This window comes from Phyllobates terribilis, unplaced genomic scaffold, assembly GCF_046119375.1.
Source record: "Phyllobates terribilis strain yellow unplaced genomic scaffold, ASM4611937v1 Scaffold_3__8_contigs__length_932513732, whole genome shotgun sequence".
In the NCBI taxonomy this organism is placed as follows: domain Eukaryota; kingdom Metazoa; phylum Chordata; class Amphibia; order Anura; family Dendrobatidae; genus Phyllobates; species Phyllobates terribilis.
The window spans coordinates 289831460-289847680 of record NW_027362763.1 but is presented as its reverse complement, the minus strand read 5'-3'; the positions used below and the strand labels follow the sequence as shown (position 1 = coordinate 289847680).

Sequence of the window (16221 nt, the reverse complement as noted above, 5' to 3'; positions counted from 1 at the left end):
ACCCCATATCTGCAGGTTAACAGCGATTTTTGACTTGACAGATTCCCTTTAAAGAGGTATTCTAAAGTTTTGAAGTTATACCCTATCCATAGGATAGTGATTAACTTCACGATCGCAAGGAGTTCGATCCCTGTAATGGAGACCTGAAGAGCCCCATGTGAGTGGAGTAATGGTCGATCACTGCTGCTCCATTCATTCTTATGGGAGTGCTGAAGACCGGCTGAGTGCAGCACTTGGCTCTCTCCGTAAGTCTCATAAATATGATTGGAGCTGCTGTGTGCATTATCGTCCACCGCTCCCTTCACATGCAGCTTTTCAGAGCCCTGGTTCTTGGAGTCGTTTAGGGTCTCAGTCTTCGGATCTCCAGCGATCAGGAAGTTATCCTCCTATGAGTATGAGATAACTTCCAAACTTGAGAATTCCCCTTTAAGATAAATATTTCATGCATAATAAAAAGTAAGTGACTATTTCTAACCACACTATTGTATTCTTTTTTTTACAGATTTCTTAATACCTTGATCACTAGAAAAACAACATATGTCGTATCATGAGTTGCTGTCTTGATATAAGCCACATACAACTCAACTAAAACCCCATAACTGAATGGTGGGAGAAACTGCAGTGACCTGTGTTTTACCATTCTAAACACTTTTTGCAAGAGGTCATTAAATCATGAGTGGTTTCCTTTCTTATCTGGATCCGAGGAGGATTCCTTGGGGGGCCACATGGCATGCCATCAATGCAAGAATTTTACGCACCAAACCAGTAGAGTCCATGCTGGAAGGAACAGCAGGAACTTCATCTCATGGGACTAAACTGGCACGAGTACTGACTACAGTGGACCTTGTTTCACTCGGTGTGGGCAGCTGTGTTGGCACTGGGATGTATGTTGTCTCTGGACTGGTTGCTAAGGAAATGGCCGGACCAGGAGTCATTGTGTCCTTCATAATTGCAGCAGTGGCATCCATATTATCTGGTGAGTGTGTCCTCATATTTCATGTTTTGGCAGATCAAATTTTTTGATGCTAAAAATATTGTTTTCGATGTAGTTTTGTTAGGAAACGTTTCTGTATAAAGTACAATTATGCTGCATATATGTAATTGTACATTGTACCATATGCATACTGTACATTATGTATATATTATATATTAAAGTCAGTTGTAATCGGTGAAATTGCAATCATATTAGGTTACTATTGAAGCAGCAGTTATGCACATTTATAACCAAAGGGGGGAGTATTTCATACTTAATGGCATTCACCAAGGAATGGGGAGTTCCAAAAGCATACTGAAGAAACCCTCTGGGCTAGTCCCTAATTGTCAGCGCCTTCAATCAACGATCACCCACTAAAGAGGATTTGTCATTAGATTTCCCAATACAAACTACATAGATTATTAGATCAATAGCTTAGTACTTACTTTAAAAATCCACGCTGGACTCACGCTTTTGAATAAAGTTCGGGTCGGGTACCAGAACCCAAACTTCCACCGGTCTGCTCATCCCTAATCAACACCTTAATGAGAATCTGTCACTAGATTTTTCTACACCTTCTGTAAGTAGCATGATGAATGGGCACAGAACATGATTCCAGCAATGTATCACATACTTGGCTGTTTGTTGCAGATTTGATAAAATCACTGTGCAGAGAAGAGAGACCAAGGTTACTAAGGAAATGGCTGGACAGCAATACCAAGACAGGTTATCAAACTTGGGGTTATTCAATTTGGAAAAACGAAGGCTTAGGGGTGATCTTATTACAATGCACAAATGTTTGGGGGGACAGTGCCAAGATCTTTCTAACGATTTTTATACACCTAGGCATGTGAGGAGGCATCCTCTATATCTCTAGAGGAAAGAAGGCTTAATCATAATCTCAGACGCAGATTCTTTACTGTAAGAGCAGTGAGACTATGGAACTCATTGACACATGATGTTATAATGGTTTATTCACTACAAAAAATCAAGGAGGACTGGATGCCTTTCTTGATAAATATAATATTACAGGTTATGGGCACTAGATTCTGTGATGGGACATTGATCCAGCGACTTAGTTTGTTTGCTGTATATGGCGTCGGGAAGGGATTTTTCTCCTACTATTGAGCTCTCAATGACTGCCCCTGCCCCATCAGTATTTTGCCTTCCTCTGGATCAACATGGTGGGCTGTAGGTTGAACTTGATGGACTTATGTCTGCCGTCAACCTTAAAAACTATAACTATAACTGTTTTTATGCTGTAGATCTACCACTTCTCTGAATGCTGAGCTCAGTATTACCCCACCTACATCACTGATTGACAGTTTTCTATGTACACTGTGCATAGGCTGAAAGCTATCAATCAGTGGTGAGGGAAGGGTTATACAAAGCTCATAAATATGGAGGACTGCATGACATCAGGTTTACTAGTCCTCTAGTGATATTCTGCTGGTAAAACGGTGATTTTATCAAAACAACAGCAAGCAGCTCAGTAAGTGACACATCACTGGAATCAGGGTCTCTGTCTCTATTTTATGCTGATCTCAGATTGGGTGGTAAAAAGCTGGTGACAGATTCCCTTTAAAGACAATTCATCATCAATTTTGCACCTTTATTGTCTGTTTTTTGATTGTGCCTTATTCAAATTTTCATTTGCGCCTTTATTAAAGTTTATTTAATTTTTGCCTTTATTAAATACTTAAAGTATTTTTTTGTTTCCCATTGTGAGCGGGAAATAGGCATTTCATATGTTTTCACCCGATTCACAAACTTTTTGTGCAAATGAACTCCAGTCCCATCCTGAAGAGAAGTTATGTATGCCAGAAAGTTAGGAGACGAAAATAAAGATCATTCTTTACTGTGCAAAAGCTTCATCAACCGCATGCTCCATTTTAAAGAATTTTGTGCAGAAAACAGCAACGAGTTCCACAGGACAAAATAGAAAAATGACTTAAAAAATGCAAATGACCCAACATTGACCCACTATAATGTTTTTGTTGATTTTTTTTATATATATTGTTTCATTCCAAAAGGCATAACTTTTTTATTTTTCCATCTTTTTAGCAATATGAGGTTTGCTTTTTGAGTGTCGCGTTGTCTTATGTCTTTTGTCACTGGAACCATTTTGGAAAAACAGCAAACCCTTACTTTTTTTTACATCTTCAAATATAGTTTATACTATACAAGCCATCGCTGCCTCTTCGCTAGAAGGTCTATGAGATTTCATGAGCAGTGGCACTTGAATGTTTAACAGCAGCTCTCAGAGCTCGGTTAAAGGGGTTGTCCAGTCCGAATCGATAAGTCTGTAGTCACTCTGTGTGACTGCAGACTTATGAATTCCCCCAGCGCACGCACTGTGCCCTGCGGGGATTCGCCGGTTTCTGACCCGGAACCGCAGACTTATCGATTTGGACCTGACAACCCTTTAAGCTGTTAAAATGTTTAAAAATTTCCTGAGAGGAATCTTTTTTTTTTTTTTGAAGGCTTTGAAGGCACATAAGGAGCAAAAACATTCATTCTAACAATTAATTGTATTTGGGACGTTCACCGTATAAGATAAATAGCATGATAATTTTATAGTGCCGCTTGGTTGCAATCTTAATATTTTTTATCATAGTAAAGCCTCTTTTACAGGAAAAAAAAAGATTGAAAAATTGTGATTTGTGTGTTTACTTTTTATACTTTTTATTTATTATTTTTTTTGTCCCCCAAAGAGAACTTATATTGGAATATGTTGATTGCCTGCATACGACTCTATTTCTCTAGTCTAGTCTATTTCTCTAGCCTATTTTACTGTTAGACCTGCCTCATTCTTAGCAAAACCAAAGAAATGAGCTGGAACACATGTTGGTATAGGTGCAATGTATAGGTGCACATTCACACTATGGCCATTAACAAACATAATCTAGGATAAAAACAATGAGAAAATACCCAGCAGTAAGTAAATAAGTATATAGTAATAGTACATGTAAATAACATACGGTACTTAGTAGACACTATTTTGATCAAAAAAGCGTAAAAGCCATCCCACTGCGAAAAGGTGTACCCCAATCAGGATGGTCCTATGTCTAGTATGAAACCTCTCTATGTGCCTGCAGACCTCAAATCATTAAGATGCATGTGCCTCTTAACGAATCAGGGGAGTCTGACTCCTACATACCCTCTCATCAATACTGGTGAAAAAAATCGCTGCTGTTGATGAATCAGGGTCCATACAGTCATGGCCAAAAGTGTTGGCACCCTAGAAATTGCTCCGCAAAATTAAGTATTTCTCCCAGAAATGTATTGCAATTACACGTTTTGTTATACACATGTTTATTTCCTTTGTGTGTATTAGAACAACGCAAACAAAAACAGACAAAAATCTTTGCATTGCGTGTCTGTGTGTGCCACACTAAGCATTGAGAGCAGAGAGAGGGGAACAGAACTGTCTGAGGACTTGAGAACCAAAATTGTCCATCTCCAGTGATCTTGATGTTCCTTTGTCCACAGTGCACAACGTAATCAAGAAATTTACAACCCATGGCACTGTAGCTAATCTCCCTGGCCGTGAACGACAGAGAAACATTGATGAAAGGTTGCAACGCAGGATAATTCGGATGGTGGCTAAGCAGCCCCAATCAAGTTCCAAAGAAATTCAAGCTGTCCTGCATGCTCAGGGTGCATCAGTGTCAGCGCAAACTATCCATTGGCATTTGAATCAAATGAAACGGCATGGCAGGAGACACAGAAGGACCCCACTGCTGATAGAGACATAAAAAAGCTGCAGTTTGGCAAAATATACTTGAGCAAGCCAAAATTCTTCTGTGAAAGTGTCTTGCGGATAGATGAGACCAAGATAGAGCTTTTTTGTAAAGCACATCATTCTACTATTTACCAAAAATGGAATGAGGCCTACAAAGAAAAGAACACAGTACCTACAGTCAAATATGGTGGAGGTTCAAAGATGTTTTGCAGTTGTTTTCCTGCCTCTTGCACTGGGTGTCTTGACTGTATGCAAAGCATCATGAAATCTGAAGATTACCAAAGGGTCGTAATGTAGTGCCCAGTGTCAGAAATCTGGGTGTGCGTCCAAGGTCTTGGGTTTTCCAGCAGGACAATAACCCCAAACATACTTCAAGAAGCACGCAGAAATGGATGCAAACAAAGCACTGGAGAGTTCTGAAGTGCCCAGCAATGAGTCTGGATCTAAATCTTATTGAACACCTGTGGAGAGATCTTAAAATTGCTGTTGGGAGAAGGCACCCTTCAAATATGAGAGACCTGGAGCAGTTTGGAAAAGAAGAGTGGTGCAAAATTCCAGTTGAGAGGTGTAAGAAGCTTGATGGTTATAGGAAGCGATTGATTGCAGTTATTTATCCCAAAGGGTGTGCAACCAAATATTAAGTTGAGGATGCCAACTTTTTTTACAGCCCATTTTTGGGGTTTTGTGAGAAATTATGTCCAATTTGCCCTTTTTTCTCTGTTTTTTTGTGTTGTTCCAATATATACAAAGGAAATAATCATGTGTATAGCAAAACTTGTAATTGCAATCATTTTCTGGGAGAAATACTTCATTTTCTGGAACAATTTCAAGGATTCCAACACTTTAGTTCATGACTGTATGTCCACAAAAATCACAGACACATACATTTTTGTCTTGGGTCAAAATGACAAATTTGGGGGTCTGTGAAAATCACCAGCGCACAGATGGCATCAGTGTGCAATCCATGTGCTGTCCTTCTTTTATATTGTAATGTTAAGGAGAAGCTTTGTAATCTATTTTTATTTTGGTATATGATGATGCACTGCTGAAGAAACCTGACCACAGCAGCACATCCCAGGTCCCAGTGGTCCTGCTGCTGTTTGAACGGTGACGACTTTGCTTTCTGCTGTAATCGCAGACCATGGAGCTGCCTCATCTGAATCCCTGTAACACACTGCAGATTTGTATAGCTTTGTTTTTATTTTGCCCAATCAACACCTTTAACTGGTATTTGTCCATATTGAAATCCATATAGAGCACTACATGGAATCTTCTTAATATATATGATTAAAGAGGATCTGTCACCAAGCCAAAAGTGGTCAGTTTGTGTTATTTTATTCCTGCTGCACCCCTGTACGTTATGTTTTTTGTTTTGTTTAACTCCTAAATACAATTACAGAGATAGGAGCTTTTTATTTAGTGCTAATTTTTATCGTCTTTAATAATAATAATAATAATAATTTTATTTATGTAACCCCAACATATTGCGCAGCACTTTACAATTAAGCGGGGACATGTACAGACGATATTTACCAAGGGGGCGTGGCTCACAGGATTCTCATGGGCATGTCTTTAGGCTGCTCTGCATTATTACCCTGTGAGCCCATAAAAATTAGCGACCATAAAAATTAGCACCAAATATAAAGGCCCATATCTCTGGAATCATAATGTGGATTTGAACAAAAAATGGTATACTCAGTATTGTATTGTACTCAGCAGAATACAATAAGAGCAAGAACTGGCCACTTTTGACTCGGTGGAAGGTCCTCCTTAAGGCAGCTAATATGGAGGAAAAAAATATTTTTTACTTTAACTGGCCAAATGTTGGAAGTTGTTGCTTAATTGGACTTTGCAGTCGAAACCCTATCTCCAGGCAAAGGTTTGTTCACAGGCAGCAATTAAGAAAATGAGTGTAAGGTGCCCAAACAAGGTAGTCATGGGTGAGCTGTAGCCCAGGCTCGCTTTGGCACCCTACAGACAAAGTGTGTCCTCGCTCTGGTGTGCTGCTGTGTATGTGGTGTTTCCCACTTACTTCTGGCCAGCCAGCCTCTTCTGACTCCAGGAATTTCCTCTTCTGGAACCAGGGCAGCAATCAATTCAGAGGACACAGAGTTCATAAAAACAACCAGAACTTTACTTGGTAACTTCCAGTATTTACAGGCAGGTATAAAGCATAAGACCCAACTGGTTGTCGTCTTTCCCACAGGTACCGGATACAACTTCAGCCCTGGATCGAGTCTAGGTGAAGCATCTCTGTTGCTTGCTTCTCTAGCCCTAGAGACTCTTCCTCACCAATGACAGTATATCTGGATCCCATTTCTCTCCACACTTGAGTATCTGAGTCCTGATTTCTTCTGCAGCCTCACAGACAGAATGTTTTTATGAACCCATAGACTTGTATAGGTGATGGGTGATTTTGATTTGTGACTCAGATAAAAAAAGTGTATGTAATTTTTTTGTGTACACATGGGTCACAAACATGTTAATATCTACATAGACTAAAAATGCAGTCTGAGTGTTCTCCTCCAGTAGGTGAAAATGATGCATGACAGAGTGCACATTCGATCTACCGGTACCATTATATTCTATAGTTTCGTCGGCATTTTGCGGAGGTGTTCGGACACTAGCCCCGAAAGGACCCACGAACATGCAAAAAAGCACAATGTGAAAGCACCTTTAGACGTGCTTTATTAGCCTCCTATTACCCTCCTTAATGATGCCTGTATTATGCTATTTGCCCACGTTGCCGAAATAAAGCAGAAAATTTCTGCTTAATTTCTGCATGTCCTTTCCCGGAAAAACGCATGCGGAATTTCGCAAGCGTTTTTCGCGCGTTTTCGACATGTGGAATTGCCTTGCGTTTTTATTACATTGAAAAGGCAATTCCGCATGCAGAAACGCAACATTAATTGACATGCTGCGGTTTTTTGTGCGCATCAAAAACGCTGCGGAAAAATCCGCAGCATGGGCATTGAACTTGCGGATTCTCATTGGGGACCATGGGGTGCGGATTACCAAGCGTTTTACAAGCGTTTCCGCTGCGGAAAATCCGCATCAAATACGCTTGTAAAACGCTACGTGGGCACATACCCTTAGCCCTAAATACTACATCTCTTGACAGCGGCATTTAAATGTGCATCGGCTTTAGTCGCCCTCCACAACATGATCGCTGGGAGTCAATGGGTTACTGTGAGAGCCAAGAGTCTGCTGAAAGCCCAGGTCATTGCCATCTTGATATTCCAGTGAAGCTCAGCCACAGGCTGACCGTCATAGGAGACTGCAATTTTTACTATATACTGTAATACTGTGGTAATAGAGAACATTGTATAAGCAATAAGATTATTGCAGGTTCAAGTCCCATAAGAAAACTAAAAAATAAAGTAAAACATTAAAAAAAGTTAAAAAACTATAAAGATTCGAATCACCCTCATTTTCCTCCATTAAAGATAAAGGAATAAACAAAATAAACATATTTGCTATCTGCAGCTGTAAAAGTTTGGTCCATCAAAATATAAAACTAATTAACAATACAAACAGGGCCGGCTCCAGGTTTTCCTGGGCCCCGGGTGAAAGAGTCTCAGTGGGTCCCTCTAACACACACACGATTCATGATGCACAGATACGGCTGTGAAATATGGATATACAACAGAGGGCCCAGGCTGTCCCCTCATCCTTCACATATGCAGACGTGCACACACAAAGTATTCAGACATGCACGCACACACACACAGTACGCAGACATGCACACAGTACGCAGATATGCACACACATACACACATTCACATGGTACACAGGTGTGCGCACATGCAATACGCAGACACGCACATACACAAATACTTACACATACAGACATACATACATATTTGAACACAAATTCTTAAAAACACATAAAACGGACATAAATATATATATACTATATATACACATTCATACACACTGACATACACAGACATTTACATCACACACACACACACATTAGAAATTTTTTAAATATGGAGATTGGGGAAGCTGGCAACAAGGCTCACTCACCTGCCCCCAGTCCTGTCTCCAGTCCAGCTCATCTGCCATGTGGCTGTGCAGGGCCGCCTGCGTGTCACAGACATGGGGCCCTGGACCATCAGAGGGGCCCACTCGCTGTCGGGGCTCGGGCTGCTCCCCCTCATCTGTGCAGGGTCGCCGGCGTGTCACAGACATGGGGCCCTGGGCCATCAGAGGGGCCCACTCGCCGTCGGGGCCCGGGCCTCTCCCCACGCATCTGTGCAGGACCTCCGGTGTTGTTTGATTGCCGGTACTTCAGACAGCCGTGTCTGCTAGCAATGACGCGGCAGGGGCGACACACAAGCAAAATGAAAGGCCCAGTGTTGCCCCTGCCGTGTCATTACTACCAGACATAGCGCACTGCGCGCGACCATGTCTGGTGAAGTGCCGGCAATCAAGCAGCATCGGCGGCCCTGGCTCTACAGATGCCAGGGAAGCGGCCCGGGCCCTGACAGCGAGTGGGCCCCTCTGATGGTCCATGGCCCTAGCATTTGCCCGGGTACACTGGGTGCTGACACCGGCCCTGTATACAAACAACATCATTAAGAGGAAATAAATCAAAACACCAGAATTCAGTTTTTTTTCAGTCACCATACCTCTCTAAAAAATAGCAAAATCCAATCAAAAAGTTATATGTACCCCAAATTTATATCAATAAAACCAACAGATCGCCATGCAAATAAACAAAACCTCACATGGCTCCATCGACCAACAAAAAAAATCTTTACAGGTCTCAGAAAATGGAAATGCAAACTTACATTTTTTTACTGATTTTTTTTTTACTACTTACATAATAAAAAAAATGTATGCAAGTTTGGTATTGTGATAATCGACCTGGCGAATCATGTTATAACGAATATCATAAAAATGCAAAAAAAACGATTTTGGAATTGCATTTTTTTTCACCATTTCATCCCACTTGGATAGTTTTCACGTTTTTCAATAAATTCTATGGTAAAATAAATGGTTTCATTCAAAACTACAAATCGTTCGTCAAAAAAATCAAGCCTACATACGGCTATGTGGACGGAGAAAAAAAAATGTTATTGCTTTTGAAACAAGGGGAGGGAAAAATGCTAACGTGAAAACAAAAATTGACTGTGGAGACAATGGGGTAATGATTATTATTTGTTTTTGCTGTGTTGCTGAAAAGCAGTAAACTCTGTTCACACTCAGTACAATATACAATATTGGTAGAAAACAGGTACAATTAATGTGGTCAATAAATAACAGACTGATAAATAGTACAGCTAGAATGCAGGGACCTTAAATCTACAATGCAAGAATCTTATATATATGTATAAATACATGTGTGGTCAGTACAAAGAACTGGCACATGACTTATTCCTTCCAAAGACCATACTAAGGACCAGGGGGCACTCATTACGGGTGGAAGAAAGGCGATCCTGGCACCTAAACAGGAAAGGGTTCTTTACAGTCAGAGCAGTCAGACTGTGGAATGCCCGACCACAAGAGGTAGTGATGGCCGACACTATAACAGCTTTTAAAAAGGGCTGGATGGTTTCCTCAGTACGCATAACATTGTGAGTTATATATTATATTTAGTGACAAAAAATGTATAATTGGTGGAGAAAGGTTGAACTTGATGGACCTAGGTCTTTATTCAACCTACAATTTCTAACTATGTAATGTTTTATGTTTCATTGGTTTCTCTTTCAGAGCTCCTCTTATTACCCACCCTGCTACTCGGATCAGATTTACAGTCCCAAGACTTGACTTGCTTTACCTAATTAGCTTAATCTAACACTTATATTTTTGTAACAGAACAGGACCCCAGTGTAAACCAAGGGCTACCTGTATTTGTTGTCAGAATGTTCTCTTTCTGCCTTGTTTGTCATTCATTCACATTGTCACTAAGGGGTATCAGTGACATGTGCCTCATTAAATTTGTAAAACCAGAGTTGACGTTGTAGGCTTTCTTATTACATCGTAAAGTGAGTATTCCTCAGTGGCAGAATGAAAGGTCAGTGATGGTCTTTTACTGTTTTTACTGTCACTTGTAAGGCTACACACAGCATAATAGGGTAGAATATTAGAAGAGGACCAGTTACAACATCAAATCTGCCCTGTTTTCACTCTAATTTTATTCCCACTTTTCCCCAGTATTCCGTTTATTTTTTGTTTGTTTTTTTAAAGTCGCCATACGGTTCCAGATATGTGGGCCTTTTTATTTGGTGCTAATTTTTATGCTCTTTACAAGGGGTCGTGGCTCACAGGATTTTCTGGGGCGGGTGTCTTTAGGGTGCTGTGCATTATTACTCTGTACTCTGTGAGCCACATCCCCTTGTTAAAGGGAACCTGTACAGGATTTTGCTAAGTAAACTACAGGTATTATCATGTTGGGGCTGTTGCACTGATTAAAATGATAACTGAGGTGAAGAAATGCGTCTTGTGGTTCTTGTGTAATCAGTTTTTGTGCTTTTGAGTTAATGATATGCCCGTGCTCCGGGGCAGGACTGTAGGCATGGTCTTATCCTGTGCTCTAGGCCAGATCAGCAAGATAAGACCTGCCCACAGGCTGCCGCATAGCACAAGTATGTTCCTTATCATAGAGGCAGTCAGACAGATAGACAGCCAGAGACAGATAGACAGCCATAGACAGACACAGATAGACAGCCAGAGACAGTCAGAGACAGATACAGATAGACAACCAGAGACAGAGAGACTCTGGCTGGCTGTCTCTGTCTGGCTGTGTCTCTCTCTCTGGCTGGCTGTATCTCTCTCTCTCTGGCTGGCTGTGTTTCTCCCTGCCTGGCTGTGTCTCTTTCTGACTGGCTGTCTCTCTCTCTGGCTGGCTCTCTGTCTCTGACTGTTTCTCTGACTCTGACTATCTATCTTTGGCTGTCTTTCTGTCTCTGGCTGTCTATCTGTCTCTTTGGCTGTCTTTCTGTCTATCTGTCTCTCTGTCTGGCTGTCTGTATGATGAGGAACATACTTGTGCTATGGGGCGGCCTGTGGGCAGGTCTTATCTTGCTGATCTGGCCTAGAGCACCAGGATAAGACCCTGCCTACAGTCCTGCCCCAGAGCACCAGCATATCATTAACTCCGAACTGCAAACACTGATTACACAAGAACCACAAGATGGATTTCTTCACCTCAGGTGTCATTTTAATCAGTGCAACAGCCCCAACATGACAAAGCCTGTAGTTTACTTAGCAAAATCCTGCTGACAGGTTCCCTTTAAAGACTATAAAAATTAGGCCGATATCTCTGAGACCATATTGTGGATTAAAAATGCAACAAATAATCGGCATAGTTAGCAGAGCAGCAGGAATAATATAAGGGCAAAAACTGGTCACCTATGACCTACACCTATGACTACATAGTTGCTGTACCAAGGGAAAGAAATAAACCCCAACATAGTCAATTGCAGTAACAGGTACATTGTTTTGTGTGGCAAAAACTGTCACTTTAGGGCTCATGCAGATGATCGTATTTTTAGTTCGGGTGCCATCCGACAAAACTAAGGATCGCACTCGGACCAGTTTTATTCTATGGGGCCGGGCACATTTCTGAATTTTTCCTTGGACTGAGTCTGTCCAAGGAAAAAATCACAGCATGCACGATTTGCATCCAATATCCGGATCGTACTTGGCCATGCAAGTCAATGGGTCCATTAAAAAATCGGACACCAGTTGAATGACATCCGAGTGCAGTCCGATTTTCACGGACTGACAGAATGGAGAAGATGGAGACAATTTTCCTCCTCTGAGAAAATCGCATTAGTCTCTGATCAAAGTTTGAGTGAATAGCATAATCAGCCCTATTCTCTCAGATGAGATAAAATATGGTGGTGTGACTCCAGCTTTAGGCATGGTAATATTCCCAGTACGTTGTACCTACAGATGACTATTCCTGATTTACATCAATGGAGTTTCTTAATTTGTATGTATAAGACCTGGGCTACACTGCTGCTTTTTGGATCATTATGGATTGATTTTAGCTATGTAGCTACACCTGCAGTCCAAAGCAAAACATTGAGTTGTGTTTAATTGGGTGGATGTGATATTTAAAATCAATCAGTAGGGCTAAAGAAAGTCGCAGTGTAGCCCAGGCCTTATGCTTGCCATCATTGCAGCCTGCTTAAAGAGGTTGTCCACTACTTTTACATTTATGCCTTATCCTTTGAGTAGGGCATCACTATCTGATCAGCCGGGGTCCGACACCCGGCATCCCCGCCAATCAGCTGTTATCGGTGGCTGCCACCGGCCGGAAGTATTTCCTTGTGGAGCTTGGCCATATACTTGTAGTGGCCGCCCCAAGGTACTGCACATCCGCCTCCTATTCTAATTAACATCGACAACGATAACAGCTGAAAAGGGGTGCTGGGTGTCGGACCCCAGCCGATCAGATATTGATGACCTATCCTAAAGATAGGACATCAATGTAAAAGTAGTGGACAACCTCTTTATAAAAAATGTATTCAGAAAAGTTTTAAACTACAGAAGATTAGGTTGTCACCGACAATATATTAACATGCCGAGAGGTCACGCAGATGAAGATCCACCTTAGGAAATGAGTGTAATTGTACAGTGACACACATTTTCTATACTTAGAGAATTATTTCATCACATTTTGACTTGATTTTAACTAATCGAACAGTTTGGGTTCAAAGCATTTGACTAATTTTTATTAGATGTGTTCGTGGCAACAGTTTTATAGTACCATTTGTGTTAACAAAATGAAGTTTCTCAAGCTATGTATACATCAAGTCTTGTGAAGATATATGGTGTATCTGCCAAGAAATCTCCCAACCCATAGGCTGAATATATCCATAGTCCTCCATTCACCCAACAAATGACAAAAAGAGCCCTTTTGACCATTCTATTGCTGCTTCTATTTTGTACATTGTGGCCATTGAGGGAATACTCCTAACCTATACCTCTGATGTAAGGCTCTGAGAAAATGTGAACAGGCCTTAAGGATTTCAACTCTGGTTATCTGTGATCAAACAATTTAAATATTCCAGTGGCAGACAGGGCGGAAAGCTATAGGACTTACTATGAAGTCTAAAATAGTCTACAAAAGACCAGAAGAGGTCCACCATAAATATCTCATATGAAAAGAGGGTTTACTGAAGGTAAACTTTAAGGCTGGGCTTACGACTTTGGCCATGACACCTATTGCGCAACCAAAGTTCGCTATGTATCGCTGCTGCATAACAGTACAATACAAGTGAATGAGATCGTATTGTGACCTCGAGCGTACTTCGACAATGACAAGTCACAAGGAGTCCAAGCATTTGCATGGCAAAACCTTTGGTCCACGACAGGTGTCATGGCTAAAGTCGCCGTTTAGCCCTAGTCTAAATGGAAATGTCGAACTCCGTGAAAGTGAACCTACACTTTATAAATTCTTATTATCTGATACTGGGTGTGATATTGTATGAGAATGGAGCATAGGAGACAAAGTGTCGCGAAGCTGTGTGACCTCTAGACTTGAACAAAACCCTGTGGAACTATTCCCAAAGAGAAGAGTTGCAGAGGGGACTGAATTAGACAGTACCTCGGATAAGGTGATAGTGATGAAATCAGCCTTCGATATAAAAGGTCAGAATGCCCAAACGGTAGAGGATTTGGTGCCAAATAGGCCGCAGCCTCAGGTACCAGTCAGGCCCGGGCCTAAATGACGACGGTCAAGCACCGAAGACCAGAGCTATGCCGGTCAAGGTCCAGACTGCACTCTTTGACGGTCAAGCACCAAAGACCCGAACTACACCGGTCAAGGTTCCCAACTCAGACAACGCCGGTCAACAGTCTAGGACCAGCCCCCACTGATACGGACCAAGGAGAAGCTCGTCGACAGTCAAGCTCCGAAGAGGCCCTGAGGATACCCCGCCAGAGACTCCAGCCTGAGCCAGTGATTGAAGGAGACGTGTGAGACGGGTCGTCTCTTCCAACGTGGACTCACGGTACCGGGCCCAGGCAGGGGAGAGCTGTGGACCAGTGGTGCTCCGACTGACGCTAGAGCGGCCCAGAGAATGTTAATAGGCTTTGTAAGGAAAACATGCAGCTAGTGAGACAGATCACCAGCCCTCGTCCAGGGCCAGAAAACCTCAGAAACTTCTAGAGACTGTCCCCGCCAAATACTGGGCCTGTTTTCCCCCATTAGAAGTAGGCTGAGCTATAGACTTGGAACTGATTCCAGAGTTCCTCATTGTATACTAACCCATATACCTCTGTTATATAATTGCTTGTCAAAAACTGTAAATATTGTTCTTTTGTGATTTGTTATCTTCAGTATCTCCGCTCTCATTTCATATTTTTAATCAGAGAAATAAATTGTTGTTTTCACCTGGTGCCTCCGCTGTTGCATCTAGTCACCTGCCCTATAACATAACACAAAGCTCAATAGACACTATCATTTCTGGTTTTCCAACTGTAATTCCCAACATGGCCTCTAGATTCTTTTAATTCGCATCTCTTACACATTGTAACTTTGGACAAGCTGCCTGATGTTTTTATTTGCATAGCATCTTGTATGGACACCATAAATGAATAAACCATGTTTACCAGTTTTCAAAAACCACACTTTTGCATATTGCAGGGAACTGCTAAGTAAATACTAAAAGACAATTTAAATTTGGGTCATAACTTCTCTCAGTTGACTTTTGAGGTGTGTTGTTATATGTGTTTAATGTAGAAATTAAAATAGCAGCAAAAAGGACTGATTTTATGTCAGACACAATGAATACCTGGTCAGAAAATGGTAACAGCAAGGATAAACAAGACAATTAATACTTCACTTTTAACAGACTAAGTTAAAAGGAGTGAATATAAAATAAATATAGAGGAGACAACAACGGTTTGTACCCGAATAGTGATAGAGGTCAGAGACCTAGGTCACCCATAGAATAAACAGGCAGTGATATTGCTCCAAGCAGAACAATGCCTGTTAACAGTGTCCAGGTCAAAACTTAATGGACAAGAGGAAATCACATAAATAAGTGTAATCTAGTAGCAGGTAAAATAACCATCAAATGTCTTCATATACATGTATCTAGAGTACACCAAAACATTGCATAAATGATAGCAGTGCAGGTAAACTATGGAAAAGGAACGTCCTCACCCGTTAGTTGACCACCATCTACGGGGACAGGTAGGTTCTTCAAGGAGGGAAGGCAAGTAAGAGTCCAGAGGAGAGGCGTATATGTCTGCCCCTAATACGGACTCCCTGTACGGACTGTACTGCCCTAGCATCCCTTGCTCCCGCCCTTACAAGAGCAGTCCACATCTAGTCGCTGCACTGTTTAGCCCTGCGCTTTCCCTGTAGTCCCAGTCTCCTCTATATTGATTTTATATTCACTCCTTTTAACTTAGTCTAATAAAAGTTAAGTATTAATTGTCTTGTTTCCCCTAGCTGTTACCATAATGTGGAAACTGAAATGCAGGCTTAAAGGGGTTGTCTGGAACTTTATCATTGATAGCCTATCCTTAGCGTAGG

General features: G+C 41.4%; 1 protein-coding gene across 1 annotated transcript in view; it reads left to right on the top strand.

Moving 5' to 3' along the window:
- SLC7A14 (solute carrier family 7 member 14) overlaps positions 1-16221 on the top strand; it is a 156045-nt gene that overhangs the window by 104049 nt on the left and 35775 nt on the right. Inside the window, exon 2 of the mRNA XM_073674880.1 lies at positions 503-976. Coding sequence (XP_073530981.1) covers positions 673-976 — 304 coding nt within the window. The 5' untranslated portion in view covers positions 503-672. The remainder of the gene's footprint in view (positions 1-502; positions 977-16221) is intronic.